We start from the raw sequence: 27208 nt of genomic DNA, 5'->3' as shown, positions 1-27208 counted from the left end.
CTTTTTTTCTTTCATTCTGGGACCTTCTATCTTTATCTTTTTGGCTCAAATCATTCATCTTTAATCCAAATCTCCAATCTTCCTCAGAAATCTGCAATTAACACCAAATTTGGGAATAAAATACTCTTATTCAAATAAAGATCATAAAAAATGTAAAAAGGTATAAATTCATAAATTAGGGATTATTTTATATGTAAATTAGCAATAAATCCTCATAAGTGCCTATATTTTAATATGAAATATTACTGAAATTAGACACTTATCAATCACCAAACGGCGTTAAGTGGTGCTTATGTGGCAGACACATGTAAGTTACGTGGATTGTGCTTACATTACTTTGGTGAATACTGAATTAGGGTTTAGGTTATTCAAATTGGGATTTTGAATTTCTGATTTAGGGTTTCTGATACTAGGATTGCTCCCCTGGTTGGATTCTGTGGTGCGCTTCCTTGCTTCGATTCCATTTGGAGGTGTGCTCCCTTCATTCGATTTTGTGATGCGATCCTGAGTTACGATGGTGAGCTGCGTCCCCATGGTGAACTCACTCATTTCTAAACATATGTATTTTGAAAAACAATTATTATAGGACCAAACTGTGGTAGCTCTTATGGATTCATTAGTGAAGAAAATCTGCTTGTGCTTTATGTTCTAATGTATTACATATCTTTTGTATTACTTTTACATACTTTACCTTTATATTATTATAACATCAGTTTTCCTTCATTTATTTAGTCTTTGATGAGATTGACCTCTGCTTGCTCTGAATTTTCTTGCTTAATTGTTTATGACACTAATCTGTTTGCACCATCCACGTAACTTACATGTGTCTGCCACATAAGCACCACTTAACACCGTTTGGTGATATTTAACAGAAATGACCATTTTGAATACATTTTAAAAAACTTAGGGACCAAATTGAATTTTTTAAAAACCACTCTACCAAATTGACTATTGACTATAAATATAGGGATGAAAAAGGTAATTAAACCTTAAAAATAAATAGATTAGTCTAATGTTAAATATTATTGTGACTAGTGGTTCCAAACTGTAGTACTTTATATTTTCTTCACAAGGAAGAGTCTACCTCTCTCTCTTCATGTTGTATCACAGCTTGACAATGCAGAAAGCAAAAGCAACAAGCAAGGAGAAAAAAAAAGGGAATAAAAGCAAAAGAACACTATAAAAGAACATTTCACCAATATTCTTCTTCTTTTCTTCCACTCTCACAACCTATACTTACTTGTGTCTACTTCTGATTCAAAAGACCATCTAGTGATTCAGAAAGTCTCTCATGGCTATGACTCACACACACAACAACCTCATTCACACAATCTCATTATCACTACTCATTTTCTCATCGTCTCTCACTCTCACAACATCTCAATCCAGCGTCTGCAGAACATCCTGCGGGGACATCCCCATCAAGTACCCATTCGGCATCGACGACGGATGCGGAAGCCCATACTACAGACACATTTTCGCATGTTCCAGCTCGGGAAAACTAGAACTCAGAACCCCTTCGGGAAGATACCCGGTTCGCAACGTTAGCTACGCTGATCCACACGTTGTGGTCACTGATCCCTTCATGTGGAGCTGCGAGGATGGTGAGAGGTTTCGTCCCACTAGACCCTTCAGTTTGGACAGCAGCACCCACTTCAAGCTCTCTCCTCAGAACGAGTACATGTTCTTCAACTGCAGTGAGGACAACGTCATCATTCAGCCCAAGCCCATATTCTGTGAGCATTTCCCTGAACACTGTGACTCTTCCTGTGACAGTGCTAGCTATCTCTGCAGGCACTTGCCTGGGTGCTCCTTTGCGCTCCCTCGTAGTACTTGTTGTTCGTACTATCCCAAAGCCACCGAGTCCCTTAGGTTGATGCTTAAGTATTGCACCAGTTATGCAAGTGTTTATTGGAAGAACGTTGGTGCTCCTATGCCTTATGATCAGGTTCCGGAATATGGGATCAGAGTTGATTTTGATATCCCTGTTACCACGCGCTGCCTTCAGTGCCAGGACCCTTTGAAAGGAGGTGGGACTTGTGGATTTGACACGCTCAACCAGAGCTTCATGTGTCTTTGTAAGGATGGAAACTCCACAACTCATTGCAAAGGTATATTCAAGTTCAATACTCTTTTAAGATTATACTAGTTATGTTTTTCTTCATTATCAGATACCACAAAACTACCACCTAGACATGGGCTAGTTAAGTATTTAACATCAAATCAGATATTAAGTTTTAGTCGTCATATGGCCTTATTAGTACACATCAGTTGGCTGTTAATTTGTTATGTTTTTTTGTCTCTAAAATGTTCAAGTTTTTATCTTTTTACAAGCTAAAACTGAATAACTTTTTTTTTCCAGAAATTAATTACTGAATGATTGTCACTTATGTGGATCAAAAGATTAGTTGAAGTGTTTAACTTTACTTAAGTGCGTTATAGACTATTGGTTGTTCGGCAGATTATGACATTGCAAGGCACAATAGGAGGGTCCATGTAATAGCAGGTACAGAGATTAAATACGGTTCATATAGATGTAATTTAATGTTAGATTTTGTAGTGGATGATTATGCTTATGTTTGGGGTTGTGCACGCTGGAATTGTGGGTGCAGGGACAGTTACGGGCTTTTCCGTTGCGGGTGCATTTGGAATTGGAGCTGCTGTTTGGTACTTGAAGAAAGTGAGGGCTAAAGCACCAGTCACATGTGGAGTCCAAAGCAACGAAAATAGGCTATTCTGAAGATCTCCAAATGATGTGAACCGCACAAACATCTTCCTTTTGTTACTGTTTTATTGTGTTTATTTATTTATATATACCATAATTATACAGTCATTGAATAGCATCCCAATTTTTCCTAGTTTGATATGGTGTTCTTTACTAATGTCGGGTTTATGTATAGTCTATTAGAGATAAAGTACTCTGCTGGAGAATCATATCCTTTACACTTTTTTTTTACAATAATCCTTACGAAACGAATCTGGCATGTGTCACAATTCTGCAAAGGAGTTAATTGGCCTACTCTGATACATGACTCCAAATTGAGTCTTCGGGAATCAATCAAAACAAAAAAGCTGAGAGAGAGAAAGATACAAATGCAGCTTGCAACACAAAACTAACATGCTTTACCAGCAACACAAGTTAGGGGACCTGCGTTTAGAGTTATAGCGGGAACCAACGAAGCAGGTGCAGCAGTAAAAGATTGAGAAGGTGAATAGTTTGGGTCACAACTTCCATAGCCTGATGGAACAAAATAAGCACCGTTTAGGAATGCATCCTTAGAAGACCTCCATTTCCAACTCTTCAATTTTCCCTTCATTTCCCTCTTGGTAACCTGTCATCAAGAAGCCAACTCAATCTCTGTTGTCATGTATTAATGGGGCAGGGTGTTTCATTTCATGTTACTTTGATTATATTCCTTTCCTTACCTGTTTTGAAGCAGGGTCATTCGGAGCTACATAGTAGTTTGCTTCACTTAGAATGGTTGGGTTAGAACTGCCACCTATAGCATACATCTTCCACGCATCATATTTGTTGTTCACCACATGGGCATAACCAAATCTCACCCTGCATGCATACAAACCAGTTAATATATATACTTTTTTAAACCTGTTCCATGGAAATTCAATCTATAAAATACACTCTCACCTTGGCATCCTTTCAATTAGACCACTAGCAAATCGGTTGAAGGCTATTGTTACTTTCATTATTTTATCTGCCGTGTACACGTCGCTGTGTCCTAGTAGCATAACCTGCAGTCAAGGAACAGTACCATCCAAAAAAAATGAGTACAAATAGGATGTTTGAAAAACAACTAAAACATGTTAAGAGGAATGGGTGAGAATGGTAACACTTACTTTGTCATGCTGGGTAAAGTAATTGTTAGAAATGGTAATGGCAGTTGAGGCGTGAATAACATCAATCAAGCCATCAAAACAACGAGCAAAGAAACAGTGATCAATCCAAACATTTGAGGAGGCAAATATGCTAATGCCATCTCCATCAGAGCCTTGGCGATGGCCAACATGAGATGGGGTGCTCATTACAAGGCCAGCCTTGCTTGGTTTACAATCATGGATGCTAATGCCATGGATGATAACATGGCTAACACCTTGTATTGTAATGCAAGGCCCATTTGTAATCTCCACTTTAGCACCTCTTCCATCAATGGTCTTGTAGCTATTCATGATAAGCTCGTTCTTGAGCTTAATAGTCATATCTTTGGCAAAAATGATCCAAAGGGGTTGTGTTTGCACCACACCATAGCGAAGTGTGCCTGGTTTTGGGCTTATAGGATCATCAGAGGGATCTGTGACTTTATATATTGCTCCATATTTGCCTCCAATCGCATCTTTTCCAAAGCCAATGACACAATCAGCCAAGGCTTGGCGATTTGATGCCCAATTGGATTTGGCAAGCCTGCATGAGTCTATTTTGTTTAGAACTGCACTTTGTGATGAACTTGCAAGGAGTAGTATGAAGCATGAAAACAAGAGTAAGGAAGAGGTTGCCATGCTTGTAAGGCTTAGGCAACCAATGGAGTGAGTGCATTTAATAGATGTTAGATGAGGTTGTGCATTCACTTCAGAGGTTTGACTTTTAATTTCTTTGCTTTTCTTAATTGAACTAACCAAAACGTGGATGCACGAGTGTTGTTGTGCTTATTGTTTGACTATGCTAATTGGCAATTACCATCTAAAATTCCACTCAAGGATAACAAAAATGTAAATACATGCCTAATGTCGCATGTTTTAAGTTTGATTATACACTGATTAAATTTCTAAATTATAGTACCAAATTATTTAGTCTTTGACTTTCACAAACATTATTCAATTTAGTATGTTAATGAGACTGCTAGTTTAGTTCCACCACTAACATTTAAAAACTAATTTCTCTAAAAAAGTTTTTGTATAAATAACTATTTTAATATACCAGTACAAAAATATTCAGAATATAATTGGGTCAAATCACTACAAATTTGAAAACTCATTTTTGTTAGTCACAAGTATTATAATAAACTAATTATTCCAATATTTGTTAACCATTGTATATTTAATTAACCCTAAAAGTTTATAAATATACATTTATTTTCTAAAAAATACACTCAATCTAATTTTTACATCTTTAAACTTTGTATTCACTTAAAACATCATTATATCTCTAAGATCTTAATAAATTTAGCATATTTTTTTTATAATTGAATCATTATTCGGTCTTTATTATTAAAATTCGACCATTTTTAAATAAAAAAAATGTAAACTTATTTAAACAGTTTATTCATACACCTCATACGATTTCAGTTATTTTCAATGAAAACAGTTGAAGAATATAATTGAATTAAAGAGAAATGCAAATTATACAATTACGGAATAAATTGAATATAATATGCACTAAAACCGGACCAAGAATGATAATTTGTAAAAGAAATTGAGGATAAATATATTTATTACTTTCTGAAATAGATCTATATTCTTTATTAAGAGACCTTATACGAGATTTCAGCTATTTTCAATGAAAACAATTGAAGAATATAATTGAAATAAAGAGAAATGCAAATTAAATGACAATTACGGAATAAATTGAATATAATATGCACTAAAACTGGATCAAGAATTTTTATTTTTTTTTATCAGCAAGAATGATAAAAAATGATAGTTTGTAAAAGAAATTGAGGATGAATATATTTATTACTTTATGAAATAGATCTATATTCTCTATTAAGAGACCGTTTCTTAATTAACCCAAGTATTATTTTTTAAAAAATAAATAAATAAAGAGTATAGATTATATGGTTCAACAATATGTGTAAGTTATGGTAAAACTCTAACATCCATGTTCAAATTTTGTGAACCAAAAAAAAGTCTTAAAATAAACAAAATTAAAAATACCACAAATAAAGGAAATATATAAACAAAATTTGTTATAAAATGAAATATATATTGTTGCCGTCGCATCTGAGGTATTATCTGTTTTGGAGGTCGATGCTCTGTCACGGTTTTATACTTAAAAGGTGTCTCAATGTGTTGAGGAAAAAGAAAGTATATAAACTACCATTTGTCTCAACTCTTGAGCAATGTGAGACTATATTGACATACGTATATAATACATGATGCTGAATATATAATAGCATTAAAATAAGAAGTTTGCGTAAAAAATAACAAATAATTTAAATTTTTTTAAAAAGAAAAAAATCAATATAATATACTGTACTAAAAAATTCACTTAATCTTCTTTTTCAACATTTTAATTGGTTTTTCTTTATGTTGGTTCTATTATTTATTTGAGCTAGACATTTGATTGGTTCACTTAGTTCTTATATGATTGGTCAGTTGCATCCAATTTTGATATTATTAATACAAGCTAGTAAGTTATAATGTGTAACCTAAAAATAACAACTTAAAAATTGATTTAATATTATACATTGGTGAAGATAGTTTAAAAAGTATTTGTGTCACAACTCGTTACTAAATCTACCTATATCTACATATAATTCTTTTTTACGAAATTAAGAGAATATTAAGGATGTAAGAGTTTAGGGTTTAGGATTAAGAGTTCAAACTCTTCTTTCTTCTTGGTTAATTTGTTTAATTAAATTAAATTATTTATTTGTTTGGACAACTATATTTATAAAATTAGTTTTTTCATAAATTAAAATAATTTATACATAAATGTATAAAATTCTCCCATTTAAATTCTTAAAATTTTATTTTTAATTTATATAGAATTTAAAATTAAGTTATATATAAATTAATTTGTAAAAAAAATATTTAATTTTTCAAAATTTATATTATATGTATGATCTAATTTTAAATTATAAAAAAGAAATCATTTTATTTTTTTATTTTATTTTTTTAGGAAAAAGTTTTCCATGCCCACCACTTCAATAGTAAAAACATGCACTAAACATTTAGATAACATTTTCTTCATAGCATTTCTCTTGTTATTTACTGTTATTGTCTTGATATTACAAGACTACTTCAACCAACAACAAAGAAAATTAAACACTGAACAAAATCCGTACAAAATTTGTGGAATTCATAAAAATATTTATTTTTTTGGCAGGCCCAAATTTAGTTAAAGTTTTAAAAAGTGACACACTTGAAAGAAAAGAATATTAACAACTTGAGAAGGGACTGTCTAGCATATTTTTAGAGATTTATCATATGTACCACTTTTTAATTAAAGAAATAAGGAAAGAAAACATAAACTTTCAATTTATACCAAAGACGTGATAAAGAAAAGTCTAAGGTCACGATAAGAGGGTTGTTTAAGAAAATACTTCAAATTCAAAAAACTGCTTATGATTTTTATATTAATTTTCATTTAAATAAAATTATGAACAACTTTATTAAGATAAAGTTACTTTTAAAAGTAGCTATAATACAAATTGTAAATATATTTTTATTCAATAAATACTATTAAGTTAGTTCTTAATTAACTTATTTACCTACCCTCACACTAAAATCTATTAATTGGGAATACGGTTTAACATTTGCATGTAATTGTCATGTTTGATAACGGCAAAAGTAGTTAATGACTTGCACGAGATATTAGTTTATTATATGACCAAGGATTATTCCACTAAATAAATTGGTGAAAATTAAGACCATAATATAAAATTATTTAAATATGATCCACGAACACCAAAATCTTAACCAGCCATTAGAGAGAAATATATGGATTATCAATAGTATAATGTAATTGAAAAAAAAAAAAATATTGATAAGTACATTGTGTAGATGATCAGTCAAAATTATCCACATGCACTTACAATGACAATTTGTTGGTAACACGTCGAGAACCATAGATACCAAACTTTTTTAGAAATGAATTTAAGAAAAATATGATGTTGATTGGAAAATTGATTTGGAATATAATAAGAAAGAACAGAAGATGCACTCTGGTATGCTATGGTTGCAACACTATTTCACTCTCTGTGCTAAGTGTAAATGACTGAAAATTATTGGAGCTTCAAGACACAAAATCATAAAAAGAAATAAAGAAGAAGGGTGAAAATGTTGAGCCAAATTAACAAGCTTTGCCAACAACACAGTTAAGTGGCCCTGCATTGAGAGTTAAAAAGGGCACCATGGATGCCTTGGCCGCTATAAAAGTTTGAGCATCTGAATACAATGGGGTGCAACTTCCATACCCAGATGGCACAAAATAAGCACCATTTAAGAATTCATCTCCAAAACTCCTCCATTTCCAATTATTCCAACCTTCACTACTTTCCCTCTTGGTAACCTGTCACCAACCAATGAACCACATTCAGTAACACAAACTGAAATGCTTAATATGTTATTAACCTGCTACAATCTGTGAGGAGAAGTCCTCGTGCTTCTTAGTTACCTGTTTTGCAGCAGAATCATCTGAAGCCGTAAAATAGTTTCCTTCACTGAAAATGGTAGGGTTGGCACTGCCACCAATGGCATACATCACCCACTCGTCATACCGGTTGTTCACCACATGGGCATAACCAAATCTCACCCTGCATGCATTTCATCATCCAAATAAAGAAATATTTTAACATTAATTGAAGGAATTGAATCTTGTAATGAAAAAAAAAATATGTACTTCAAAAACCACTCTTTTACCTTGGCATTCTTTCTATTAAGTCACTGGCAAAGCGGTTAAAAGCTACTGTTACTTTCATGACTTTATCCGCGCTGTATTCATCACTGTGCCCTAGCAGCATCACCTGCAAAGAGTGCATAGAACAGATGCTCATTAATATGAGCCTCTGGATACAAATTATAGATGTTTCTTGAGTGAAAAAACTCTATTTTCAACTCAAAAATTCTTCTATTAACTGGTTCTATGTCATTAGTACCATGTAATATGGAGATTAGTTATTGGTAAAGTACTGTGTAATGTGGAGATTAGTTATTAGTAAAGTTGGTAGATGAATAAAAAAATACATAAAAAATCATGGTAATGAAAAGAAAGGTTAAAAAAAGAAAGAAGAGGAGTATGTTTTTTATGTTTCTTACTTTGTCGTGGTGGGTGAAGTAATTGTTAGAGATGGTGACTGCAGTTGAGGCATGAATAACATCAATGAGACCATCGGTGGAACGAGCCAAAAAGCAATGGTCAATCCACACATTGGAGGAGGCAAATATGCTAATGGCATCTCCATCAGAGCCTTCACGATACCCAACATGCTCAGGAGTGCTCCTAACCATGCCACCCACACCCGGTTTACAATCATGAATGCCAATTCCATGTATGATTACATGGCTAACACCTTGTATCGTAATGCAAGCCCCATTTGCAATCTCCACTTTGGCTCCTCTCCCATCAATGGTCTTGTAGCTATTCAGCATGAGCTCATTCTTCAGCGTGATAACCATGTCCTTGCCGAAAGTTATCCAAAGGGGTTCTGTCTGGATTGCACCATAACGAAGTGTGCCAGGTTTTGGGTCTACAGGGTCGTCAGAAGGGTCAGTGACTTCATATACATCACCAAATTTTCCTCCTATGGCATCTTTGCCAAAGCCAATTGCACAATCAGCCAAGGATTGGCGATTAGAAGCCCAATTTGTTTTGGCTCGCCAGCATGAATCTATTGTGTTCATAACAGCATTCTGAGGGCTACTCTTGGTGATATAGTTTGGAATAGGAGAGAGGGCATTGAACTCCTTTGTTGAATCTCTGTTATTCAGTGGTGAAGCTAAGGTGGGTAGAATGCATGCTGAGAGCACTAGGAGAATGGTTAAAGTGGCCATAGCTTGAGAATTTGATCGCCAGCAAATGGGTGATGGAGTTATATACATGGCAAATAGAAGAGTAAATTAAGAAGGTGGTGCACACGATTGAAGAAGCCATGCATGCTGTGAATTGTTTGATTAGAGAGTTACTCATCAGGAATTGATTGGTGTACATTTAGCCAACAAAGACGTGGGTTGGTTGACTAGATGATTGGAACCCATGGTTGTGTAGCTGCGAAACAGTGACAGTATGTATAAATTCATTCATGAATCTTGTGTATCTAAGATTTTAGAATCAAAATTACCAGTTCAACGGATGGGGTTATGTTGGAAATAAAATAAGTTAGTGGTGGACTGTGTTGAATCAAACATGCTCACCATATACACAATAATTGAATAAACAAGATACACCATTGACGGATTAATTAACATGTCCTAGGGACAAGATCAAATGAAACTTTAGGTGTCAATCTTAGTAAAGAGATTTTTTTAATTGCTTTTGATAACAAATCATTTTTATCAATGTAAACCTTTATTCATGTAAAATATTTTATCATTGAATATTTTGATATTGTCTGATCAATCGTCTTCTTTAAATTTTAAGTAATTTAAATATATATAACAAGTTATCTTAGGTAACATCCACTTATAATTAGAAAACTATAATATAAAATTACTTAAATTTATTTAATAAAGTATCAAATACATTTCAAACTTTATAAAAAATTGTGAATACTAAATAAAGTATTATAATTTAATGGTTAGATTGTTGAAAGTTAACATTTGTAAACTTATTATAAGACTCCAGTTAGAAGTGATGACATTTGTTCTATTTGATAAGACTCGATCCTTAATATCTCTTGAATTAATTAATTTTTTTAAATATATTATGAGATAAAGTTTAATAAATAGTTTTTTTATGAACAAAAAATAAAATTAGTAAAGGGAGCCTTTTAAAATACTCCAACACTTATAAAAATGTTTAAAGCTTAGCTTCCCTCCTCAACAAAAATAAAAATCAAAATAAATAGTAAATGAAATACATTTATGTATGAAAGTGTAACTTCTGTTTCTATAAAAAATTATTTTTGGAAAATTTATGTTAACTATTCCTAGTCACAAAAAATTATATATATATATATATATATATATTGAGAGAGGAGTGATTATAGTGAAAACACTAATGTCAAAATTATATCACATGAATGAGACTGTCAAAACGTTATATTGACGCCTGAATTTGTTAAACTCATATTTTGCCTTCATTGCAAAGCAATTCAAGCAAATCCAGTCCCTAAAATTCGAGTGCATTAACCAATACTGCTTTGATTTCTACTAGAAATCAGATAAATGTATGATTGAAAATATAGTAAATATCACTAATGTATTCATTCTGGGAATCATTTAGACAGTAATACAAATTTTAAAAAAATTGAACAAAAATATTTAGGCAGCGAACCGTGGAGACAGTGTCTTGGACATGGGGAGCCAAAATGAAACAATTCATTTAAATATTATTACAACCCTTTTCCAAAATCAAGCACTACTATTATGTACATTGTAATTGCTTCCACCTCCAAAACTATTTTTACTTGACGTTTTCTCATTACTATCAATAGAAGAAGTCACACCAAGCCCTTGCACTTTATATTGGTGAAGCAAACTATAATAAGAAAGAATTTGAACTTTCAATGTTTGAATCAAGTGCTACTGCACCAAGCGTGCACAAGCAGCAACTTCCGGAAATTGGATATGCTAAAACTGTATTTAATATGTCGAGAGCATTTAAATTTTAGTCATTGTTGTATACATTTTGCCACGAGGAATATATTTGAATTTCAAATGCATAATTTTTTCCATTCAATTGCCTTTCACCAGAAAAGCTTGCAACGAAAACCAATGCCCATTCCTTTAACCCTGTCCACTACGATATTGGCAACCTGAGGAGGACAGAAGCAACAGACATGAAATGAAGACACCTTTTCAACACCTTGATTTCTACTGGGGTATTAGGTATATAACCTACAAGTTGAATACTTGATTCCATCTTTTGGGTTGATGGTTGATAATCGAGATCTAGCAATAGTGCAAGGGATAAATACAGACAATCCATGTCAGGAAATAACTATTCTACTTAGAAACTCACTTCAAAACTCAGTCCTCTGGCCAGTCTACGCAATAATGCCAGTCCTAGTTACGTAAATAAAAATGACAGTATTAATTTATCAGCATGTAAGCTTCGAATTTACGTTCAATTAGTGATCATTTTAAACTGGAATCTGGATAGCTGCTGAGGAATGGTGGATATAACTGGACCGTATCTCTGCAAACAAATGAGAAACAAATTTCATGAGACACAGAAAAAATATAACATATTTTCACTGACAAACATAGCTGGTTAAGTTTACAAATTTAAACCATGATCAGTCTGCAGATTAAAATTCTAACATATGCCTAAAAAAAATTAAGCATTTAAGATTCATAATCTCCCAAATCAACTGAAAGCATTCCCTTACTTAGTTTCAGTTACTATACATGGTTTTCCATTGGACAACCAATAATAATGAAGGATTCTTCACATTATAAAGAGTTCATTCAACAATCCAGTAACGGAAAATAACTATATTAACATACCTGAACATTGTCATAGAGTTCAAACAATGGAACAGCAAGTAGTTTTAAATTTTTGGGCACGGCAAAGTATTCCCTTTCAGATAAGTGAACAAGGAAAAGTTTTTTGCACTCCTGCATACAAGATATTCAAAGGTATTATTGTAAGCAAGGACCAATTGAACCAGGAATCCAATGTATTCAATGACATTCTTTTCCCAAATTACCTTGGGTTTTGTGATATGAGGGGGGCAGTATGGATACATTATGGTTTCAAAATTTGGCCTCCACCAGATTGCAACACACTCACCTATCTGCATTTTTCAAAGAATAAAAGCAAATGAGCAACAAAAAACACGGGTATTGTAACAGAATGGAAAATTTAACATGGCTTCCCAAAGTCCATATCTGCAAAAAGTAAGTAATAATACCTGCCAGTCAGGCACAAGAGCCGGTGAATTAGCACCAAGCTTGCTAGTCAACTTTCTCTTCAAGCCCTCCATTTCTGCAACAGCATTAAATAACCCCACAAACAAGTATATAAGCATAACCACAAGCTTCTATTTTCAAACTATCAAGTTCGTAATACAGAAGCAAGAACTTACCATTCTCTCCTGGTTTGAGACGCCCACCGGGGAGTTTGCAAAATGTGTTTCCAATTTGCAGAAGAAGTATATGTGGATGATTATGTTCTTGTACCTGCAATATTAGAGGCATAAAGATGAGATAGGAGGACAAAACACAACCTTCAAGGAAATTAGATAAAACTCCTTTCCTATGAAAGCAATGTCATGGATGAGAATTAACAAGAACATAGTGGGACAGTGTATTATAGGAATAAGTAATTGAAAAAGTAAAAATCTAAGTGTGGATGATGAGTTCAATGCAGAATTAATCAGCTGTAAGTAAAGAATCCCACCAAAAGGGGATCAATTTTTTCTCCACTTAGATGGTCCTTTCTGGTCTTAGTGAGCCAAAGTTCCAAAGTGGGGGTGGTCTGGTACATGAAGCTCCCATAATGTGGGTTTGGGGACAGTCAAATATGTACACAACTTCACCCTCATGGTCAGAGAGGATGTCCATATGATTAAACCCCATGACTACATGGTCAATTAGATAAACACTTGAATGCAATTTTATAGATCTACTGATATAGTCAATTAACTTCAAATGTTCAATAATATTAAAGTTGCCCAGGGGAATCGGATTATATAACAGTGGAACATACGTTATGATAAAATCAAGTATGCATCATCTATCATCAACTCTTCAATTTAGATAACTACGCAACCAAATATTGGCATACTAATCTCATAATTTCACCTGAGTTATTGAAATCAATTAACACAATTCACAAGTATAACTCAAATCCCAACCAACACTAGCTCCAACAAGAGAATATTGTTAACATCACTATTGTCCTGTACCTACTGCACAACCAACCCCCCCTCCCCCAAAAAAAAATATTAAATCAAAACCCCAAAAACCTGATAGATAATGACACCATATGTCATATATTGTTCTTCCAGTTAATAGAAATAATTTTGTAGCCAACCATAAATTCATACAACAAGTAGTTCAACAATGACATCTAGTCTAGGAGCCAACTTGAAAAAATGAGTGTCATGTATGTGAACCATAAATACTATATATTTGCATTTCTTATATGCTATGGTCACTTTGAATTTAGCTTTTACATGAAACATTTGTTTTCAATTTGCCGCCCCCTATACTGAAAGTGAATCTCATGGTGTTATAATAACAACAGATTATTAGAATAAAGTTGGAAAGTATTGTACAAATATGATCAAAATGAATTTGTTTTCACACAAGAACCAGATAAAAAATGAGTGCTGCCACCACGTACACTGATAAAAAAATAGAAAAAAAAAAAAAGGTTAAAGTACATACCAGTAAAATTCCTTCGACACTGGTCCTCATTCCCTCCTTCATATAGCTGAAACAAAGTAAATGATGATATCTAAGAAGCCTTAGGGTATATAACGAATTTGAGCAGCACATAGGACAAAGCACAGGTAAACTTATTACACCAGAAGGGTTTTCGTCTCTTTTCTACTCTTCCATTTTGAAGCAGAAGAAAAGTCACGATTTCATATGATGTCTAGGTGAAAACTAAAGTAAAAGGGGCTGTTTAATCTAGGGTTTGGAAAAGAGGAAGAAAAGAAAGAGGATACGAACTTGACTTTCATGCGAGCGAGACGATCCGCGACGGAGGTGTCTTTCTCCATCTTGGGCTCCTTTGTGCCAAACGTGTAGCTCGACAACGGGTATGTATTCACAACTTGGGACGACACCATTTTTTCTTCTCTTCTCTTTTCGATTTGAATTGAATGCTGAGAAAACACAGATTAAATTGAATTGGCCAGTGAGAAAAGGCGAACTCAACAGAACACTTCACTAGAGTGCGCTTTTGAATTTAGGTCTGTAATATTGTTCAGATTCGATTTGGATCTTCATATCGTCTCGTCAACTCTCATACTGTTAAATCTCAACACCGGGTCATGGGCCACTAGCCCCAACCTCTCACATTGCCAAACACTTATATTAATTTATTTATTAATTAATAATTTTTTTTAAGTAATTCTATTTTTAAATTAGAAACATATATATATATATATATATATATATTTTAAATCAATACCACCTGTCATCACTGATAATATATAATAGAAATCTTATATTTAGTCCACATATCACCTTTCTATTTTATCTTTAATTCTATTCTAAAATTACATTTTTATTATATATTTCATGATTGTATAGAATAAAGAAAAGTATCATAAAAATATCTCAAATAACTTACCAAAGCCACAATGAAGATAATTACCTATAAATTATTTATGGTTTATAATAATATATAACTAGGAGGGTTATGTTTGATGTACATAAATTGGTTTTTATTTTAATTTTAATTATATTTTAAAACTACCACGTCTTGAGTCTGGTAGTTAATTTTTATTATATACTTCACTGTCTCAATTATCTTAATTAGCAAAAACACATGTGATGTATGTTTAATTTTTTAAAATTTAAAAAATTAATAATTTGGACAACTCATCAAAGTTAACCGTGTATTGAATAAAGGACAAATTTCCTTGTTGAAGTTGTACAACTCAACCTTTTCTAATGTATAATATTGTGTGGGAAATACTTTTTTTTATAAATATTGTATTGAAGTTATAAATTCAGGAAAGTCTCCAACATAATTACTGGGACTCATCCTTTAGTATGAGTGGCATTGATGATTTTATGGTCCATAGAGTAAGGCACCTTGAAAATCTTATTTCTTATAGTGTGACTTAGTTGGAAGTTATAGTCTTCCATGAAAGTCAAGGAAAGTTTTTTCTAAAATAATAAAAATCCAAAATTTGGTTCTATTGTTCATCTAATATGTGGTATTGGAACCTTTTTCAAGTTTTTTTTTATTTGGTTAATTATTGAAGTGTTTGTTCTAATATGTCTTTCATTGAAGTTTTTATTTTATTTATATCTTTTCAATTTATATTGTTAGTCTTTATTTCTTTCAGTATGTATATTACGATAAATAAAGATGAATATTTCTGGTCTGATATGGTACATCAAATAGAGCGCACGTAATCGCACGCACGTAAGTAATCGTAATGGAGAAAGGAATGTTCTTATAAACCCTAATTGTAAATGAAATAAGAGATAATGATTCAAGCGTAAAAGAGAGAAAAACAAATAAAAAAATTCTTATTTACTTATGTATTAGAGAGTAAAATACATGGTATATATATATAAAAAAATACTAAAACCTAACTGAAACAGAAAAAGAAAGTTGAGCCAAATAAACAAAACTCAATAACGATGTCTATCAAATGTAATATTTATTTATATCTACAAAATATTAACTTTTATGAACAAGATAAAATATTATTTTTTATTTAATCAGAATCTAAATAAGTTTGTTCTAATAAAAAAAAATAATCATTATTATAATATTTTTTATAATTAAGATATCGACTAAAAAAAAGATTAATCATGATATATATAGGTGAATGCAAATTTTATCTTACAAGTCCATTTTGAAATATTGAGTTATACTTAAATCAGTTTTGTACAATTAAAAATAAGATTAATCTATAATATATAAGTGGATACAAATCTTATTTTACAGGTTATTTTTTAAGATTGAGTTAGACTTAAAGATTTTTTTTAAAGTTTACTAAATATAAAAACAAATTTTTCATTTTTAACTTAAATAATCTTCTACCCTATACTCATTCTTGATATTACTTATCTTATCCACCTCTCTATTGTTTGGTTTTACTTTTGCCTATTTTAAATCCTAAAAACAAGTTATTTTCATTGACATCATGAATTACTATTTGAAGTGATGAACTATAACTTAAACTAGGTTTTTTTTTTCTTTTGAAAAAAGGTATGCAAAGATGTAACAGTTAATATAGTGAATTATATTCCACCCTACTTTTTAGCATAGCTAGCTTTATCAAAAAGAAAGATGAAAACATGAGAATGTAATATATAAGACAAGGAAACTATTAAGTCAATTTGGAGAAAAAATATACTTTTAAATTAAATGTTCACGTAAAAGATATTTCAAGAAAAATAGGAACAATTCACAAAAGGTTCATTACTACAAATTTAGAAGAGAGAAATAGGATGGGTACACAGATCCAAGTATGTGGACCGGTCACGGGCTTCACAGTCTTAATGGGCCTAATTAATGCATTCACAAACTAGGCCCTCAAACTAGAAAGTACTGTCATCTTAGATAGAAAAGTTATATATAGTAGCCAACTAAAAAAAAAAAAAGGAATTCCTTTTAATTTAGTATATTTTAGTTAGAGGTATTTTAATTTGATAGATATTGGTTTTATAGATTTATTCTAATAAATAAAACGAAAGATAAATAATTTTTTTAAAATTCATAATTTTTTTATGTTTGTATTACTATTTAAGCTTACATATAGATTTGTTCATACCTCTCAAGACAAAATATACCCAATTAATATATTTAATAGATTGTTTTAAAATAATGAACAGGTGCAGTGGCACCCATGGAATAAGAGCATGCTCCGCCACTGCATTCAAACCTTTAAACTACAATTATAAGAAAAAATGTTCAATTAATGCAAATTAATAATCCTTTATATCCAAAAAAAACCACCTAGTACTAAAAACCATTTTCCTCGTCACGTAAGATCAAATTCTGAAAACGTGTATACTCCTTTAACAAGTTTTTTAACAACACAAGCTATAAATATATCAAATGAATTCAATTTATTCAACCACGACAAATGAAAAAAAAGAATGGTAGTTACATATATATCCCACGTAGCAACAAAGATCATCTATATCATCCTAAAATGATCATTTGTGTTCCTTTATTTAGTCAGATACAAATAATAGATTATAATCTTTCATTCGACCAAATAATAAAAACTAATTAATTGAATATTCGCATTCATCCCAGTTGATGCCCCTATTATTCATTCACGCGTAGCTGCACAAACCAAAAACACAGGAATCCCCTTTGACGCACTTGTTGCCGCATTTTCCACAATGGTGCTTGTCAAACATAGGATTCACACACTTACCTTTGCAACACACTTGCGAGTACTTGCACTTTTTTCCACACATGCCACAGTTATTTCTGTCAGTTGACACGTTCACACATTTTCTCTTGCAACAGTCAGGTCCTTCGCTGCCCTTAGCGCGACAAACTCTAGGGTATTTATCACAAGTCATGGCCCCACGCACATTTTTATGGCCATGGAGGCCCTTGGCTCCACGGAGAGAGGCTAATTCTAGACTTTCAGAAGATGGGGTAGCTGGGCTTTCAGTAGAGTTGTGAGTTTTAGGATAAGTGGTGGTGAGGAATGGAGATTTTTGTGTGTGTAGTGTTTGTGAATCAGCAATGGCCAAAGGCACTAGCATGGCCACAAGGAAGAGTATCTGAAGAAGGGACTTCATATCTGAATAGAAAGGTTTTCTTGGAGTGAAATGAAGAGTTCTTTGGTGGCTATATATATAGAAGGAATGGAGTAAATTGAAGGAGCTTAAGGTAATAGTATAGTAGATTGGAAAGATTGAAACAGTGTGCAAGTGGAGCGGTCTAATTCAACAGCTAGCTAACTAATGTGTGGTGAAGTAACGAAATTAGATAGATTTGTTCTTTCTACGTATGAAATGTGAATGTCTTGGATATATTGTGCGTTGTTATGCAGATGGCGAGATTAACTTGTGCCGTGTGAAACATTTAATTGCCTGTACAAAAGTATTAAGAAAACGCAGTCTTTCCTGAAATAAACCAGAAAAACCGTTACAGAGGCACTGATATGTTTTCTTCCCTCTGACCTTCTGATATAAGAAATAGAAATAAGTATTTAACATAGATAGTCAACAACCAGCTCATGTGTTTCATTTCAGCTACCTTTTACTGGTTTAAAATTTTTTAGCTTTATTTCTATTTTGTGTTAATATCTCATGTCTGTTTAAAATATATTATTAATTTACAAGACTGTTCTTTACATGAATGACAAAGTCTTACTATGTCCCCTATTTGCATGGAAAAAAATATTATGCTAACTTTTTGAGGCAGGTATATTCCAAATAAATTAATTAAGTCAAATATAAGAAAAAGTTTTGAAAGTCATTTTTTTTATTTCCACCAAGCTTATTTAAATGAATAGAATAAGTGTTTCATTAAATTTTGCTATAATATTTTGAGATTATATATTTATTAATTTATTTAAAGGTGTAAATATGTTAGTCTACGTACACATTTTTTCCAAGTTTGCTTAAATTACTGTCATGGTTATGTTTTACTATAAAGTGGCTTGGTGGAAAATTAGTATTATTCTTGATTAAGTGAAAATAAACTTAAACTTTTTTATTTTATTTCAAACTTATTTTTTGATTTTTTTAATAACAAATAAATCAATTAAAAGAAATATTTTAGAGGTCCTTATAATATCGAGAAAACCACACAGTTTACATAGTAGCAGGTTTCTTTAACAAATCTTCCACAAATAAGAAAACAGAAAATACACCAGCAAAAACAAAAAAATCCTACGGCTCTCTTAGGATTACACTATTAAAGCTTAAAGGTCGAGGCCTACCCTATCATAAAGCACCAGGTCCCACTCAAATGATGCAAGCCTTTTAACATATATAGTGGAACATAGCTTTGTATTTTATTTTTGTTGCTAAACAAACACTTTAAATTTATTTGGTTGGATCAACCTTTTAAAATCCCCACAAGATTTGAAAAAAAAAACCTCCTATGCATAAATAAATAGGTTATACTGATTAGGTTTTCATTCTTACTTTATATATATTATTACTAATTTTGATCCCAACAAATGCGGTTCGGTCCAAACAAGGAAAACATATCCAATGACATAAAAGAGTTTGCTTTTGATAAATAACGAATACATTAACGTTGGTGTTAAGGTAACAAAAAAAAATTTAAATATTTAATACAACTGAATCGACTAAGATATATTCTTTATTATGAGGTTACTAATTCTTGAAGGGGATCTATGAGTGTTATAAAAGAGCTTTACGACTTTAAGAGAGATAAATAACAGGTAAACATTATTTCATGCAATACACACTATACTCATATATTCTAATACTTTCACTAATAGGTGAAACTTTTCTCATGTGATATTCAAACATCTCAAAGCGACAGTGTTAAAAAGTCGGCCAAAAAACTATCTTTAGGACTCAATCCAAATTTGTTTAGCGATAATACCTACAAACCTACTATTATAATTTTTCATATTTATGTAACTTTTACAGATTTTTTCATAAAAATTTAGAACAAATAAGTTTCTTGCAAAAATGTTATGTAAATTTTGTAAAATTCAATAAAATATACATAGAAAAAGTCTCGTAAAATATGAAAAAAACCCTTTGAAAACTAAGTAGAGTTCAAATTGAATATCAATTATTAAATTGAATCACCTTATATAAGTTAATCCACATATTTTTAAGTGGCTTCTTAATTATCTTTTTATGAAAACTTAGTGAGTTTGCTCAACTATTCAAATGTTTTGAGATTCTACAGTTTATTTTAAATTAACAGTTTGGTTAATGTGCCCCCTTGTAGGAAATTATATCATTTAGTACTCGTTGATTACAAGCATTGGACATGTTATAGTTGTTATTATCTATTTAATAAAAATTCAATCCAATTAACTGATTTCTTCTTCAATAAATAAATTATACAATCCATTCATAAAATAATATTTTAAAAAAATCAATAAATTTTAAAATAAATTAATTTTTTTTAACAACTTAAAAAATAAATTTAAGAATGAATTAATTGAGAAAAAATTAATTAGATTAATTTCGTGCCGATAGTATAATCCATGGAATTTAGAAAAATAAAATATGAATTATTATTATTAATAGATTAATTTGGTCCATATATCTTCATTTTTTCTATTTTTTAAGAGATGAATTAGATAAATTTATTTATAAATTAATGAAAATAGATAAATAAATTGTATTACACATATGTGAAAAGTATCACTGATTACATATATAATTAATATTTTAATTGAAAATCATGTCATATTTTTTACATTTTGTCTCCAACACTTGAGGATTATATAAGAAGAAATATTTCAATAACAAATTACACTTAATAATTTATTTCACAAACCACCAATTACAAACTACTGTAAAAACAATAATCAGGACATTTAAGGAAATATATAACATTTGTAAAAACCAAGTAATTAATCAGTGCAAAGAATAATAATAAGGACATTTAAGGAAATATATAACATTTGTAAAAACCAAGTAATTAATCAATGCAAAGAATAATAATAAGGGTTGAGTGTTGCAAGCTCTATCCATAGCTGCACATCCCGAAAACACAAGAACCTTTGGCGTTGCACTTGATGCCACATTTGCCGCAATGCTTCTCGTTAGTGTTAGGGTTCACGCACTTCCCTTCGCAGCATATCTTTCCGAAGCTGCATTTTTTTCCACACCTTCCGCAGTTGAGTCTGTCTGTGGAAAACTTCACACACTTCTTGTTGCAGCAATCAGGCCCTGCACTACCTTTAGCAAGGCATATCTTCGGGTTCTTCTCACATGTCAACGCCACCCTCTGGGAAAGGAATCGGCTTGTTCCTCGGAGAGACTTTGGCTCTTCATTCGAATCTGCAGATGTTGCTGACAGAGCAGTAATGGCCAAAGCCATTAACAAGGCCACAAGGAAGAGGGTCTTCAACAACTTCATCATAGAAAAAGAAGTAATGTGGTGGAGGTGGATGCTTTGATTCAGAATGTTTCAAGTATTTATAGAAGAGGAGGTTGATGAGTTTTGCTTTTACATAGATTACGTGCATGAGCTAATAGTCTACGTGTAAGTTGTTAGTTAGTGGAGTGGTCTAAAATGGCCAAATTGATGTGTAGAAAAAGTTAGGCTTAATTTTTGGCAACAACTTCTTCAATATAACTAATAAGTTGAAAATAGAAGGATTATTCAAGAACAACTAAATCTTATGTGTAAAATCTGTATAAGAAAACCAACTAGTCTTTCGATTATATGCAGTCTAAGGAAACCAAAAAACCGTTACAGAACCACCATACTATGCAGACATTCCAATCGCCTAGTTTGACCTTTGTTATATAAAAGAATTTTGACACATCTTTTCAGCTCAATATTGTAAGTAACAAATTAATTTGAATAACAGAATTCTTATTAGTATTAGTTATAAAAAGGTAATTCTTATTACACATTTGAACATTTTCAAGGGGATACTTGTCTTGTAAGAGAGGAGGATCTGTATTAGAAGAATAATACAGCGAATGTGTTTAATAAGATAAATAATTACCTACTAACTCATTTGATTATTTTAATAACTACTTTTAAAATAACTTATTAAACAAATAATTAATATATAAATTTATTTAATTTTTTTCATCAATATTCTTTATATATTTTTTTAACATTTTTTACTTACTATTATTTATTTTTAATTTTATAGAAGACAATTTTGTTCTCTTTCCCCATTAGCCTCTTCCTACCTTATTCCCTCCTTAGCATCTTTTCTATAAAAGTGGTGGAATTTGTATATAAAATTACAGAAATAGATAGACTTCGGAAAATTAGAAATAGACCAGTCGTGCTTGTGCTTACTTGCTTCTATATACTAATTCAGTTTTTTTTTTTTTTAAATCGTGCTTGTTAGCAGGTTTATATATATATATATATATTTATTTTAATCATGTTAGCATTTTTTTTTCCTTTTTTTTTCTTTTTAATGAGTATACATTGTGTGTGTGTTTTTTTTATAAATTTAGATAATATAATTAATTATTTTTTAATTGAATGCATTTTGGATAATTTAAAATAGTAATGTAGTCATATATTTAAATAATTTTTAAAAAAGTAATTAAATATAATGTGCTAATTTTTGCTTATGTAAATTTAGTTAATTTAATTAATTAATAAAATTATTCATATTAATTGAATGTAATTTCAGAAAATTTAAAGCAACACCACTAAAACATATGTTACCATAATTGAAATAAAGAATGAAATAATTAGAGAAATAAATATTATAGAAATTATTTATCATTGTTTATTTGGGTAATGTCTCAGTTTGTCATCTTCCTTTATGGACAATAAGAATATTTTTTTTATTAATTATGACATGTTATTATGGATACAAGTAGTAGTTGAATATTCCCGTTTACAATTCATGTGAGGATCAAGGAATGAAATATGAGATTCATGCTTCTATAAGTAAATCAATAATCTTTATTTTGAACTGGATAAAACTGGACTTCGTAAGCCTGGTAGATATTCTGTAACGATAAATTGAGTCAACATAGGTTAACAATTGTAAGTGGCAAGTGGAATAAACGACAAAAGACAAAACACTCAAAAAGCTTGAAACTTCTCACAATCGCAATATGCACTTTGTCTTCATCCCTCTTTCATAAGTTAGGAATTTGTTCTTTCAAATTTTGTTTAACAAGAGCAGAAATTGATAATAAACATACTCTCTTTAAAACAAAGTTCATACATTCAATTAAGTTGGTTGTCATGTGTTGATACCTCTTATCTCACTTGAATTCACTTCTCTAATAGTATTTGATCTATCCATGAAACCGCTTGACGAAAATCTGACCTCATAATGATTATGATTTTTCTTATTTTTGTCTTTTTCATTATTTACACTATCTGCATACTACGTCCGTCCGACAAGTAGGATCATAGTTATATTGGTTGAACCATTAATTTTAATTTACACATAACAACGAAACATTTAATTTTATTAATCTATATATATTCTCTCACTTATTATATATAATTATTTTTAGATTATAGATTTATTTTATATTTTTCTATATCTTAATTTACAAATTGGATTGAAATGAATGAGAAATGTACTAGCATCTCTCTTCGTGGGTTTGAAACATAAAACAGGTCTTGGACGGGTCAGATTACCATCTGTATTATGCACTATTTTTTCTCATTCTCTATTTCTCTCGTTACTTCACCCAAATCTAAAAAATGTTTTGTTAAAAAAAACAAAAGAATTTAAGAAGCCTGAGAGGCAAGTCCATGGGCCCACGTCCAATACTGTATTTCCCCATGTCGTTTGTCATATGCGGAAGATCCGTGGTGAGGTCAGTGAGAAGGGCCAAGGCCAATGGCATCGTCAGCAGCGCCGTCGCTAAACGCAGTGCTGGATCGCGTCCAAGGGGCTACTGAGCGCTCTGGCCGGAATGTGCAAGAGATCCGTGTTGTGGCGGCTAGCAAGACTAAATCAGTTTCTGCTCTCCGTCAGGTATACGACGCCGGCCATAGATTCTTCGGCGAGAACTACGTTCAAGAACTCCTTCAGAAAGCTCCTCAGGTTAGTTAGTTCTTTCCCTTTCTTGCTTTATTCACTTCTCAATGCTTATATTTCCTTTCCCAATCACAGCTTCCCGGTGACATCGAGTGGCATCTCATTGGCAATTTGCAGAGTAACAAAGTCAAGCCTCTTATCGGTATCTACTATTCACTATCCCTACTTCCATTGCTGCAACCGAAACGATGATTTTTCATTCTTATTCTCTCAGTTTCGATCAATTAAGAGTTTAAGACATGTGGTATTTCATTCTCAAACTTGAGTTTTTTAAAAATATGGGAAATTATGAAATAACTTTCTCAATTGTTGATTGTTCGTTGATTTAGAAACATGAGCACAATTTTTCTTAATGATGGATTTTGGAAAAAATTTGTGTGGAGAGGAGTTCATATTTACCACATCAATAATGTGGGTTCAATGTTGAGGGGATGAATGAGGATTCTAATACTTTTCTTTTATGTTTCACAGCTGGTGTTCCCAACCTTGCTTGTGTAGAATCTGTGGATGATGAGAAGGTACTTTTTTTTTTCTTCATAATTTGGTTGGTTGTCTTGTCGGGGTAGTATGTTTTCTCGTGTATGAGTACATATAAGGACGTAAATCTTGAGTAAATTTTAAATTCTTGGAGGGGGGACGGAATATGGATAATTCATAGAACCTGGAAATTAGGTATAATGTATTTGGGTTTCACTTGGAGTCTTTAGGATAGGAGCATCTAAATGGTAATTTTACAGATGGACATTTTAGAATTAATTCATGGAGCTAGCACTTAGTCAATGAGTTCTCTGGATTCGTGCAAATAAAATTATATTACATGTAGTCTTCTGTTCAGTTTTGTTCCAGCAATACTTAGGCTTGTTTGGATGAACTTCTCTATAAGTTCTTGCTAGAATAGTAAAATAAGAAGAAAACTTGGAACTAGTTTCTCCAAAAACTGACTAAATCAGCTCATTTTTAAGTTAATTTATATAAATACTCTCGTAGAGTTTATCTACTTTCTTTTAGTTCGTGGATAAGCTAATCTTAATTTGTGGAAAAGTCAAAAACATATTTTCTTCTTAGTTTTCTTTCTTAGAAGGGCTTATAGAGAAACTCGTCCAAGGAGACCTTTAATGTACGATACAAATTTCTTTACAATTCTGTTCTATAAAGTAAAAATTGATTTCAATTTTAAAATGATACAGAAAATAGTTTACGTCTAAAATGTGCTATCAAACAAGATATTTTTATTTAGTGCATGTGATCTTAGTATTCTATTGCAAATGGTGTACCGATTATTGGTATTCTATTGTCTGACAGATTGCAAATCTTCTTGATCGTGCTGTAGCAAATGTTGGCAGGAAACCGTTGAAGGTTTTTGTTCAAGTGAATACGAGCGGAGAAACCTGTAAGTTGCACTTGACAGATTAGCCAACCAATTCACTAATCACTATCTGCAGTACGGTATCTTAATAATGTTGACATGGTTGTGTTAGATCATTAAACCAATTTTTTTAACACGGCTTCTCTATAATAGATTTCATGTGAAAATAACATCAAAATCACAGGAAAATGTTGCTTCCAATTCATTTATTGAAAATATGTTTGGAAAATCCTTGAATATAACATCATAGATCTCTATACCTAAATATGTAAATGCAACCAATATTTATTAGAAGGGTTACTTGACTTCTGGTTTATAATCTATGCCCTACATCTTTGTTTTCATTTGTCCCATTTTAAAACATTGTTGTAAAAGTTCAGTTTATTATTGATGTCAAGAATGATATTTGACTGCTATTTCTTGCCAGCCAAATTTGGTGTTGAACCAGCTGTGTGTGTGGATCTTGTAAAGCACATCACAAACTGCTCAAACCTTGAGTTTTCTGGTCTCATGACAATTGGCATGCTAGATTATTCATCCACCCCAGAAAATTTTAAGGTGGCGACTGTACTTTCTGGACATGAATTATTGGTCTTTTTGGGACTTCCTATTTATTTGCTTTTCTAGATAATTCTACAAACTAAATATTCTTCTGCACTCTCAAGATGTTGTCCAATTGCAGAACTGAAGTTTGTAAAGCACTTGGAATATCAGAAACGCAATGTGAGTTATCAATGGGCATGACTGGAGACTTTGAGCAAGCTGTAAGGAATCATTTTTCCCTTAGAAAATATATGGTTTAAACAGGAAGGGATACGTATTGTGATTTGTGATTATATTTTTTAACCAGCTAACTCTAATTTTTCAGATCGAGATGGGAAGTACTAATGTTAGGATTGGAACTGCCATATTTGGAGCCAGAGAATATCAAACTAAAGAAGAGAAGTAGCTATCCTAATTTTGCAGTCGCTTACATTCACATATCAAACTCAGAACAGCATGAGCAAATAATTCAAGCTCAGTATATCCATGAACATGAATGATGGTGGTAGTCAGCAAGTTATGGGACAGCTTTGTATTCGGAATAATCTCAAGACATTTTCTGTCAGACATTAAAACCAACCTATTCAGCTGACGCTATGTAATTTGAAAGAATAATGATAATGATATACAGCAAGGAACTAATTCTATGAAAGATAGCAAATCTAACTAGTTACATTTATATTAGAAGATAATTTTGTTCTCTTACCTAAATGGTCATAGAATTTGAATTCGAGCACTTTTGTGCTTATCACTTCTGCCGCAAACATGATGTCGCGTTCCCATCTTCCCAAGGTAATAAAATATCTGAACCACTTCCTAAACGAGTAGCGTTGTACTTGTAAAGAAAATAATTTGGCTTCACACTAGCGTTTGTTTCTTTTTTTTTTTAATTGGATTTCATGGGTTGAAAAATGATTGAAAAGTGAGATTATTCGATTTTTTTTTGAAAAGAACACAAATGAAAGTCAACTAACCTTCAAGTATTAGTATAGAGTCCTTTATAATAAGTTCATCATTTAGTATTTTTGAATAAAATATTGTTTATTTTCATCCGACTATAACATATATCCTTGAACAATCCTAAAAGATA

The 27208-nt window shown here is 31.6% G+C and overlaps 7 protein-coding genes across 9 annotated transcripts; 2 read left to right on the top strand and 5 right to left on the bottom strand.

The window, feature by feature from the left end:
* The first annotated feature begins 1191 nt into the window (after positions 1-1191).
* Positions 1192-2862, top strand: LOC137832210 (LEAF RUST 10 DISEASE-RESISTANCE LOCUS RECEPTOR-LIKE PROTEIN KINASE-like 2.7). Of its 3 annotated transcripts, none has more exons than XM_068640252.1 (3): positions 1192-2111; positions 2443-2506; positions 2613-2727. In XM_068640252.1, exons 1-2 carry the CDS (start codon positions 1292-1294, stop codon positions 2466-2468), a joined length of 846 nt encoding a protein of 281 aa, XP_068496353.1. In that variant the 5' UTR covers positions 1192-1291; the 3' UTR covers positions 2469-2506; positions 2613-2727. The 3 variants fall into 3 exon arrangements, with proteins under 3 accessions (XP_068496353.1, XP_068496354.1, XP_068496352.1); XM_068640251.1 differs by having other exon boundaries at positions 1198-2111; positions 2462-2506; positions 2613-2862; XM_068640253.1 differs by lacking the exon at positions 2613-2727 and having other exon boundaries at positions 1193-2111; positions 2363-2501.
* Positions 2863-2906: 44 nt separating this feature from the next.
* LOC137832209 (putative pectate lyase 2) lies at positions 2907-4519 on the bottom strand. Its single transcript, XM_068640250.1, has 4 exons — positions 3856-4519; positions 3647-3750; positions 3427-3565; positions 2907-3332 (listed from the first exon to the last, which is right to left on the bottom strand). Exons 1-4 carry the CDS (start codon positions 4510-4512, stop codon positions 3114-3116), a joined length of 1119 nt encoding a protein of 372 aa, XP_068496351.1. The 5' UTR covers positions 4513-4519; the 3' UTR covers positions 2907-3113.
* A 3363-nt stretch (positions 4520-7882) lies between these two features.
* On the bottom strand, positions 7883-9746 carry LOC137832207 (putative pectate lyase 2). The gene is made up of 4 exons (XM_068640248.1): positions 8992-9746; positions 8596-8699; positions 8351-8489; positions 7883-8245 (listed from the first exon to the last, which is right to left on the bottom strand). The coding sequence occupies exons 1-4, from the start codon at positions 9724-9726 to the stop codon at positions 8027-8029; spliced, it is 1197 nt and encodes a 398-aa protein (XP_068496349.1). The 5' UTR covers positions 9727-9746; the 3' UTR covers positions 7883-8026.
* A 1790-nt stretch (positions 9747-11536) lies between these two features.
* LOC137832208 (pre-mRNA cleavage factor Im 25 kDa subunit 2) lies at positions 11537-14872 on the bottom strand. The gene is made up of 7 exons (XM_068640249.1): positions 14518-14872; positions 14230-14275; positions 12924-13017; positions 12750-12823; positions 12546-12632; positions 12343-12453; positions 11537-12031 (listed from the first exon to the last, which is right to left on the bottom strand). Exons 1-7 carry the CDS (start codon positions 14634-14636, stop codon positions 11960-11962), a joined length of 603 nt encoding a protein of 200 aa, XP_068496350.1. The 5' UTR covers positions 14637-14872; the 3' UTR covers positions 11537-11959.
* Positions 14873-17585: 2713 nt separating this feature from the next.
* Positions 17586-18318, bottom strand: LOC137833152 (stigma-specific STIG1-like protein 1). The gene has a single exon (XM_068641514.1). The coding sequence runs from the start codon at positions 18295-18297 to the stop codon at positions 17818-17820; it is 480 nt and encodes a 159-aa protein (XP_068497615.1). The 5' UTR covers positions 18298-18318; the 3' UTR covers positions 17586-17817.
* A 2869-nt stretch (positions 18319-21187) lies between these two features.
* On the bottom strand, positions 21188-21583 carry LOC137833551 (stigma-specific STIG1-like protein 1). The gene has a single exon (XM_068641893.1). It carries the CDS (start codon positions 21581-21583, stop codon positions 21188-21190), a length of 396 nt encoding a protein of 131 aa, XP_068497994.1.
* Positions 21584-23849: 2266 nt separating this feature from the next.
* On the top strand, positions 23850-26770 carry LOC137832206 (uncharacterized). The gene is made up of 7 exons (XM_068640246.1): positions 23850-24215; positions 24285-24351; positions 24681-24727; positions 25512-25599; positions 26003-26133; positions 26241-26339; positions 26444-26770. The coding sequence occupies exons 1-7, from the start codon at positions 24009-24011 to the stop codon at positions 26522-26524; spliced, it is 720 nt and encodes a 239-aa protein (XP_068496347.1). The 5' UTR covers positions 23850-24008; the 3' UTR covers positions 26525-26770.
* Positions 26771-27208: the final 438 nt, after the last annotated feature.

The sequence above is a fragment of the Phaseolus vulgaris genome, chromosome 6 (assembly GCF_000499845.2).
Source record: "Phaseolus vulgaris cultivar G19833 chromosome 6, P. vulgaris v2.0, whole genome shotgun sequence".
NCBI classification, from domain to species: Eukaryota; Viridiplantae; Streptophyta; class Magnoliopsida; order Fabales; family Fabaceae; genus Phaseolus; species Phaseolus vulgaris.
This window is presented reverse-complemented; position numbering and strand designations above follow the sequence as displayed.